This window comes from Patiria miniata, unplaced genomic scaffold (genome assembly GCF_015706575.1).
Source record: "Patiria miniata isolate m_02_andy unplaced genomic scaffold, ASM1570657v1 HiC_scaffold_3, whole genome shotgun sequence".
In the NCBI taxonomy this organism is placed as follows: domain Eukaryota; kingdom Metazoa; phylum Echinodermata; class Asteroidea; order Valvatida; family Asterinidae; genus Patiria; species Patiria miniata.
The window spans coordinates 31,424,294-31,434,194 of record NW_024037069.1 but is presented as its reverse complement, the minus strand read 5'-3'; the positions used below and the strand labels follow the sequence as shown (position 1 = coordinate 31,434,194).

At 37.2% G+C, this 9,901-nt stretch overlaps 1 protein-coding gene and 1 non-coding gene across 2 annotated transcripts; one reads left to right on the top strand and one right to left on the bottom strand.

Moving 5' to 3' along the window:
• Window positions 1–514: 514 nt before the first annotated feature.
• Window positions 515–3,999, bottom strand: LOC119737876 (guanine nucleotide-binding protein G(I)/G(S)/G(O) subunit gamma-7-like). Its single transcript, XM_038212513.1, has 4 exons — window positions 3,769–3,999; window positions 3,043–3,105; window positions 1,912–2,001; window positions 515–1,323 (listed from the first exon to the last, which is right to left on the bottom strand). Exons 2-4 carry the CDS (start codon window positions 3,079–3,081, stop codon window positions 1,228–1,230), a joined length of 225 nt encoding a protein of 74 aa, XP_038068441.1. The 5' UTR covers window positions 3,082–3,105; window positions 3,769–3,999; the 3' UTR covers window positions 515–1,227.
• Window positions 4,000–9,193: 5,194 nt separating this feature from the next.
• On the top strand, window positions 9,194–9,265 carry Trnaq-uug. Its single transcript has one exon. It is a non-coding gene; the product is annotated as a tRNA-Gln (tRNA).
• The last annotated feature ends 636 nt before the right edge of the window (window positions 9,266–9,901 follow it).

Below are 9,901 nucleotides of genomic sequence, written 5' to 3'. Positions count from 1 at the left end.
GAAAAAATCTAAATTGTTCTTGACTGAAAAATGGTAAACAATCTGCAAAAGGAAGTCTATTCCTGCTAGTTGTGGAATCAAAATAAATAAAGAAATCATTCATTGCCAAAGAGGATATACAATATAATGCTTGCCTAAGTATTAGCTCACTTCAATCGTGATGTATATTTTATTATTTTTGGAAACAAAATGTTGCAACCTGACGCCACTTTTTCTCTTCATTAATCATCTCAATGAAGGTCAGTCATTGCAAAAATGATGATAAGACATGAATCTGGGACTGAGAAACATTTCCAATTTTGTTAGGAACTACTTAGAAAATTTTCTTGACTCTCCATATACTTTGTACACAACCGCTGAAGTGGCGTCAGGTTGCAATATTTTTTCCTTATTTTTGGCTGAAAGCCTTTTCTGTGCACGCCCTTAAAAGTTAAAACTACATAGCCACTGTATGTGCCTTATTTATGTTTGGAAGACGAAATTGTAAATCTTGTACCTATATTGCATGTGTGCGTGTTCTATTTCTTTGTATAGAATTTATTAAAGAAGTGCAACAAACAGTATTTGAAGAAAAAAAATTGCTGTTCATTTCGACTTTCATTTTGTGTGATTTACGTTTTTATTTGCCCCAATTTAAAAATTGTACATAGAAATTAAATCTGCAGTAAATCCGTTGCTGTGGCAACGGGCTGGATTCCTTTACTACCATGAACAGAAATGTTCAACTTAAGAGGCTATCGCATTGCAAGATTTTATTTCCATGCCCGAGAATAATGGCAGAATCAAGCAAATACACAACACAGAACCTAGCTGAATGAAAGCTTTTAGCAGTTGAAAGAAATTTCAGTCTGCTATGTTGCCGATAATTTCCAAATGTCAAGTGTGTGAAGAAAGGCACGGGAATTACTCGGCACAAATTGATGCATGTCATAGTTCTGATATATATTTCTCAAATCCGATGTATTAATTCCATTTCAACAAGGTATAAAACAACTTTTTATTTTCTCAGATTTACAGACAGTCATACACAATATTAATAAAATGGGTTTACCAATAGCATCTTTGTCAATTCTTATTTGGTAAGCGATCACTACAATAAACGCCTCTATATGTTCCGTCCACTAAAAAGACACCATTATTTCAATTAACATCGAAAGGCTTAATTTAATTCAGGATTCATTGTTGTGCTTGTATAGATGTGGACGGAAACTCTTTTAAGTTTTTTTCTCAGACGATTTCACATGACCTCTTCTCCTTGTAGGGGTTATAGGTCATGACCCCAGGAAGCAGCGGGTCTTTATGATAGCACATGTCACAGTAATCCTATACAAATGAAAAGAAAGGAATGCAAAAAAAAAAAAAAAAAAAGAACACGAAATTTCAACAAAGCTGGCATGAAAAAAAAAATCGAAACTACATGTATAAATTAAAACAAGACAACCAAAGAAATAGGTTAATAAATAAACAAATGAATTTAAAGAAATTGAAACTAAAAGAGAAGTACGTCACGTAATAACGGCAAGAAAATTGGATCATTTTTAATGACTGTGACAAAAAAGTTAATTTGTTACAACTCAATCAATAAACCTATCGCAGTAGAATCGCGTCAACGCAGTTTGTGAAATGTCCAATTACATGATATACAAATGGACGCGGAACGCGCAACATCTGAGACAAACAAAACTTAACGTACAGAATCCCATAGGGTTTGTCTAAGGGGCGTGGCTAACTCGCAAACGGCGATAGGTCAATTATTACAATTGTAAAACACAGTTGAAAAGAAAATGCATGTCCTTTTACCAAAACTCCAACTTTCAAATAATGAGCCCGTCGCCATTGGGCGGAATGGGCACCTCTGATAAGTCTTGATTATAAGCTTTGTAGACCTATAGGCCTACTTAGCCTACTTACCGCAAGGAACCACCCCGATTCAGATACTTTGGCGCGGTCGATGTTGGCCTCTTTGCGAAGTTGTTCCACCACCTTCCGGAGTTTGCTGATCTGGAGTCAAGGGGGGCCCCAAAAAGAGAGAGAAAAAAAATAGTCATACCAAATTGAAAGAGACAAAATCAAAGCGGTTTTCAGCAGTGCTTATATCGCTGGGCTTAACTCAGCCTGGGACCTTGAGTGCAGAAAAACATACAAAACAAAATCAGGCCAACTTTACTCACTCTTTAGCTGACAAAAGTATCCATATTTTTCATATTAGGCAAAAGCCAATATTTCACCAGCCAAATTTGAGGTCTCAATTCACTTTTTTAAAGGAGACTTTTCTTCAACATTGTGCACCTGAGAATGAAGCTGAGTGATTTCAATTTGAAGCCCAGACCTAAGGCTAGACTGGTACATGGCCAACTTTTTGAAAAGATGGATTTTTAGTAGTCTGGTGACCTGACTATGTGTAGACATAGAGAATGTGTAGAAATGGAGACCAGGTATCAGATGTTTCTTTTGACACAGTTGACTGATGCAGTACTAAAAGGGTGTACTGTTGGACTGGTTGTTTCATGCGCCAGGCTATATTTTATTGCATTGCATGTTTTTACCTTCTTAAGTTTTGGGACTCTCATATACAGTATCCCAAATTTTCAAACTAGGCTTAACTTATAGAACAACAAGGATCTGTAGCTCACTTACAGTTTTCATTTGTTTTTAATAAAGTGAATTTTGTCTTCTGCGTCATCACTAAAATTGTGATATTTTTGTTTTTTAGGTATGTGCCTTTTAGCAAAAACTGTTCTCTTTTTCCCCCCAAAAATGTGCATAACAAAACAGGGAAAGATTTCCATATACGAAGTTCACTCAACACCCTGGGTACAAACCCTATGAGATTGGACTGAAAAATTTTAAGTGTTTTCTAAGAAAATGCTTGTATTTTCTCACTGCTCAATTGACTTTGATGACATGAAATTGCTATCTGGGGGCTTGTTAGTCAATACAGAGGAAAATTAGTGAACTTCGTATATGGAAATCTTTCCCAAAACAGATGCAGAAATAAAACAACAGGGTATGTTGTTTTCTGCAATTTTAATTTCCGCATACCTGTGAAGAAACTTGTACGGGTTGCTTTGATCTATCCATCGTGCTTTCTGTACAATACCTTCGCTGAAAAAAGAAGAAAATCAACTGTGTTAATATGTAGGAACATGGATCAACACTAAAGAAAGTTTAACTGCATAGGCCCTACATCGATTTTTGGGGAAGAAATCCACACATGGACATCACTAATTTTCCCTGCAGTTTTTTTTTACCAGCCATCAGAGAACGATAACATGTCCTAAATAGTCAGATTTAGCAGGGAAAATACTGAAGCATTTACTAAAAAAAAAACACTTGGGAATGTTTCAGACCAGTGATGTCCGGGTATGGAACTCTTTCCGATTTGCGGACATTTAAAAAAGAAAATCCCTACTTATTTGCAATGATTGAACCCCCCTGATGTTAGGCCTACATGTGGTAAAACGTGGCATGGCATCAGAATACATCCAAGATTGAAAAAAAAATCTCAAAAATTGGAAAGTCAAATCGGACATTCTCCCTTTAGGCCTAACTTTACTTCGTAATCAGTAAGCACGAAACAAACATGGCGCCTGAAGACCTCAATTCTGTCCAATCTGTTTATTTTTTTTATTGTCTTCTTGTCTTGATGAATACTGCACCAACACCCCTTCTCAGGGGTCACACATATCCTTCCTGCTTGTGCAATTCATTCAAAACCTAGCTGTTACGTTCATCTATTGAGGGGAGAAAGCAAGTCTAAGTTCTTACCGATTAAACTGATGTTACTTCCAACAGGCTGGTTTGAGGTGGTTTATTCCGAAGCAACCTTGATACTAGAAACCCAGTGTCAACTGACAGTGAAAGTTATACGCATGACGCACGTGCTAAGACTAAAAAGAAGGGACGAAAAAAGCTAATGAGGCCCTTTGTCTGTCTCGTTTCCGTTGGCGACCTCCGCCTCCTTTATTGTTCCATCTTAATAGGCTTCTACTTGCAATCCTGCCGTTCATTGCCTCACAAACAACCCTTTCATTTAGTATATAATTGGAATTTTCTCCCGAATTCTTTGCAAAACTGGCTTGTTTTGTCGACATACCTTCTTCACGTGTTTCTTTGTTGATGTTTGCCTTAGCGGCATTCCTTAATTGTTTCCCCTTCGTATTGCTACTGCGGAAAAGAATGTAGTGTTTTTTGCAGAGCAGAGCTAATTTCAGGCCTTTCACATTGTTCATTGACGTATTCAGCGGTGGATCCAGCTGGATATGGCAAGCAATAGAAACGGGGGCCAGTAGGCCTATATGGAACTCAATTTCTTTTATCCACTTGCGTTTTTGTAAACCTGGATCCGCAACTGATATTTTACCAAGTCTTCAAATCATGTTTTTTTTTCTCCAACTGTCTTCTCCCACTTTGCACTCAGCTGTATACTCAATCCTCGAATGAATTAACTTTTTTTAATCAAGGACTCCCATCTTCCAGCAAGGGAAGTGAAAAAGGAAAAGCTAAAACCAAGACTAAAAATAAAATGGCGGTTAGTATAGCTGCTGTTCGCTCCACGCCACTTCCCCACCTAAAGAATTAATCGCCGTGCCATTAACATTTATTATTTCCCTCCTTTATTTATTAATGGAGGGACCTGTTAGACACGGCGTCGCATCTTCAAACGTGAGGGATGTAAAAGCGCGCCGGAGAAACGCGTGACCGACCGTCCGCCGAGATAACAATGAGTGCGAACAAACACCACCTTGCCGGAACGCCATAGAAACGGTCTCGGAGCACACGCATGAATAAAAGCCGTTGCCATGCCAACGGAGTGACATTCTCCGAGCTAGGAGAGGATTCGTGCGTGTGTGTCTGTGTCTGTATTATTGTCTGAAGCTTATGAATTGAGGCGAATTTTATTTCAAAGGATTGAGCGTCAGTTGCTTTTTTATTGAAGGCACTTCCTCAGGAACAATTCCAAAAGCCTTTCAAAGCATACCAATTATATGCGATTAAAATGAAAATTGCCAGAATTGTTGTGATGCTGCCGACAATTTAGTGTCTGATAACGACAATAATTTGCATTAATTGTTTCATTTCTTTCTCCATCGTTAGTTGTGAAATTATCCTCAGAACTTACCACGGTTATTAACGGCACACGACGATATGTATTTAATTTGGGTCAGGCTACGCCGACTGGACACAATTAAGCTCTTCGAAGTTTCCGACTCTATTTCTGGAAATGATTGGCGCACTGAAATTTGTGGCGTAAGAAGGCTCACGTTCCTTCAATGTTTGCATGCGCAACTAGGGCACTTGAAAACACGGGTCACGGGGTCTTAATTGTATTAATTTGAAATCGGTCTACGTTTCAGCGACGATTTCCAATGTCTCGTTTATTTTTAAAGCTCATAAAAGTAATATCGAAAATACCAGTCAAAAATTCTCCAGAAAAGTTCGGAAACGATACTAACAAAAAAACACCGATAAAAAGATACAATCACTTTCCAAGTAAAATTTATTGAGTTACCTTTTTTTTCCACTGAAACGGAACGGATAATCTACGCCTAAAATAGACTTGCTTTTGAGAGATGTGATATATAAAAACTACCGACATGTATACTTGTGTGTTTTAAAAATATTTTAGACATAATAACTATTTTCATGAGGACTTTTTTTTATTCCTAAATGTTGTCGTTCACATTAGGCTGCAGTGATCATTTTAGCAAGCGGTACTTTGAGCCTTTAGTACGTGCCGAATATATGACATCATGATGAATCGGTATTCAATCATCAGAACATGATTGTTTTTTTTTTATCCCTACTATACTTATCTCACTGACTGACTGATCGACCGACTGCACATGTGAATTGGATTTGCAAAAGCATCCATTTCGCCAAAATAATTGCCTCAGATGACATCCTACATGTCCTCTACAGGAGACCAGACCAAGTTGGTCTGGGACCAGACTTACCCTAGTCTCGTATTATGCAAATTGTTCAAAACAAAACAATGAGTCTACAGTCTAATTTTTGCATGAATGCAAATCGAGAACTGGGCGGTGCCATATTGTTCTTCTGCCATATATCGCGTTGTGAGATTTCAAAATAATGAATACATACAAAAGCTCCCAGTTCCTTATAATGCACACAAAACTATTGCCATTAATACTGATCAACAATATGAAACTTACTCGCGACATGAAACAGCCGTTAAAGTCATACAGCATGTCAGTAACGGCTGTTTGATGTCTGGAAAAAGTAACTGTAATATCCATTGCACTGAGCAGTGCCTTTCTAAAGGCCATCTACTTCATTAAAAGGTCATCTATCTGTAAAATTGAGAACTTCTACGAGACGAAAAAGTTAGGCCTTCAAGTTCCACCATTTGGTCCAATATCTCTGTCAAAAATCCATGGCAATAACCGACTATTATACTGAAACCAGAGAAAAGTAATAATAAGGCCGGACTTTTTTTTCTCCTTTTCATCTGGTAACATCGAAATATTATTAACCAATATATAAATAAAGGCCATTCCTTTCACAACAACTAGTAGGATCTTTTCACTGTTTATAATTGAAAACTTTCTCGAGTGATAAGTTTTTGCAAAGGTTTTAATTAACTATAAATTCAAAACCAATTGTTCTAGCGCCCATGTATTTCTCTGACAGTACGTTCAATAGAAACCGACTAAATGCACGTCTCTTTTTTACCAAAACAATACCAAACATATAAAATAAATAATTCGTTTGTATTACTATACCTTTGATCGATGTGCAGTTAATAAAAACATAATCATGACATTTTGGGCTACGGGGGTTTTCTAATGTGAGTAAAATCCAACCAATATCTAAACGAACGAAATTTCGTTTGGGAAACCATCTTTCGCTGCCGCATTGGTTTCAATTCAGACATCACTTTGCGATATCCGTGTAAAAAGGTGTGAAGCGACAAGATCGTGTGTTTATCTGCAGTGGTCCCATCTGATAAAGAAGGAACTGCTGACCAAAAAAACACAGTCGAAATAGCTGGTATAATTATCTAATGTATCTAAATTCACCAAAACCGTATTATTTACACTTAATATTGAGTGCTATAATATCTTTAATTTTTAGGTGTATTCTTTCCTTTTTCGGCAAATAATTTAACCTCGTTCCCAGACCTATCAGCTACGAAAATAATATAAGCAAAGATGGTACAGGCCTACGTTCAACACGTTCACAGAAATAATATCAAGAAACAATTCATTATTATTTATAACCGCACAATTTGTAAATAGTGAAAATACATCAAGTTAAAGTGAAAGCGTGAAGCGTATTTTGGCAACGGTGACTGATTATCAGTTCACCGATCAATAAATTGATATATCCATACACATTTTCCAATCAATCAATATATCGATCAACTGGTTGATCGTCTATCGATCAATGTATCGATCCATCAATCCATATACGCTACGTATTGATTATCTATATATCTAATTTAGAACGGAAACGTGCAAGTGCGAAGCAAAAAAATCTGATATAATTATTATGTCTTTCAAATCGAGCGCTTTGTGAAAAAGGAGTTGCAAAAGCTATTCTCTTAAAAATGCATTTCGTTGACAAATTCTCCAACAAATTCTAAAATGTCATACATTTTCTATAACAAAAAGCAGACCACCAGCAAATGTATTGATTACTTTCTACAAAGCAATTATTGCCCCTATATCTGAAAAAAAAGACGATCAAGTACCACTAGAAATAAGAGCAAAAATACCTCACCAGCCTCTACTTGAATTCCTGGAGAGATTTGTATTCGATTAAATTTTACTGGTGATGGAAATCCATTATTTAAATTTACAGCAGTTCATAGTGTGCGAACGCTTTTTATATCATAACGATATTTGTTTTTTGCCAAAAGCATGTTGAACTAAAGTACCACTTATACTACTCGTAAGAAATCAAGGGTGATGAGTGTACCGTGCTGTTTGACAACATGAAAAAATGTACAGTGTAAAATGAAAGAATTACTATTGTCATCTTATAAAATCGTGCATGCTTTCTTCTCCTTGAAGGGATTTAGGTTGGGGGGCACTCCTAAGACAAGGTAGTCCTCTTGCGAGTTATTTTGACAATATGCCTGAAAGGATAAACACACGAATGAAACTTGGGATAAATGTATCACAAAATAAGTCACTGTGACCTTTTTCGTTAGCTGCTGGTATAAATCATCTTGTCTCTCCGTTAGTTAGTTAGTAAGTTAGTAACAAACGCTGACATTGTCTATTGCTCCTACATATTTTGACCGATTTCTACCAAACTTTGTCAAAAGTATCGGTAGTCCAGCCCCATCATTTCACTGGGGAAAAAAAGCTGATCAAAACACTACTACTTCCAGAAATTACATAACACAATCACAAGACTCGATCTGCATTATCACGAATTCGTTGGCCCAAAGCTTCCAAGATCCGATGCGTTGCGAGCTTTTATGGGCAAAAACACAACACAGCACAAACAAATTATTCAGTAAAATGTATTTTATATCAGTTTTAAAAGATTTTATAGACAAAACTCTGTAGCGAAAATGAAACAATCTCAAAAACTGAAAGTCTAGTCTGAATGTTGGTTTTCACCCCGCACCTAATTTGTTAGATGAAACTTTGTTTTGGTCGACATGTCCCCATTCACCAAACTTTAAAAAAATGACCTTTCATTGCGGAGATGATCACGCGTGACATCTTAGTAACACACCCACGACTTACGAGAAAAAAAATGAACTAACAAACAAACAAACACCCCAACAAACAACCCAACAATCCAAGAAGCAAAAAAAAAATTGGGTCTCAAATTGTTGCTTGCTTTTTTTTTTTTTTTAACTTACCAAGAGGTCGGCCCCAGCCTGCGATACCTTGACGCGCTCAATGTTAGCCTCCATTCGAAGCTGCTCCACAGTCTTGCGGAGGTTGGCGACCTATGAAGTACAGATAAAGAAATACCGCAGCCTTTTAAAATCTATTTTAAAAAGTCTGAAGTACAGACTATATTAGCAAAGAGTTGTTATCATCATGTAAAGTCATCTATTGTGGAATCGAACATCATTTAAATAGAGTATTGAGTCAGAACGAATGCATAGGAGAAATCGTTGATGACCAACGACTGGCTTTTATTTAGGTAGAATATTTCGCTTAGTATGATCAAACTATATCCAATGCCTTAATAATATATGAGCGGTCCCGTGGTGTAATGGTTAGCACTTTGGACTTTGAATCCAGCGATCCGAGTTCGAGTCTCGGCGGGACCTCATTTTTTTTCCATTGAAAAAATTAATATATCCTATTGGTAAACTCGCACATGCACACCAGGAGTCCAAAATTGTCGATCATTCGTTCTGTCTTATATGAATAAGTGTACGTGCCTTTGACATTTTGGTAAAAAAAAAAACATCGTCAAAGGCGATAAAATTCAAATGGACTATGGGAAAAATGTTATTATTTGTTTATGATGACACGCAAATTGCTGCAAACTTGCATGGACTATAGGCTATGCTTATCGTTGAAAAAAATTCAGACGGAAAAAATCAAATGGGGGAAGGGCTGAATCTATGGAGTCGGGTTCGATTCCTGCCTGGGCCAATGTGGACGTACCTGATGCCGTGGGTTTCCCCCAAAATATTCTTCTGGGGTTTTCCTCCCACCTCTAAAACTGTAATTCATTATCTTCTCATTACTGGGTCTCATGGGAGACCAGTGGATACTGAATGAACTACCCAGCTAAAATAGGAAATAAGAACTAAACGCGCACTCCCTTCACGTCAAAGGTCACTGTGGATGTCAAAGGTCACTATGACGTCAGAGATCACGTGTCTTACCTGTGCAGACATACTAGGCCCCGGTAACTGTGCTCGTCCCAGTGCTGCTTGTTGTTATAACAACCAATA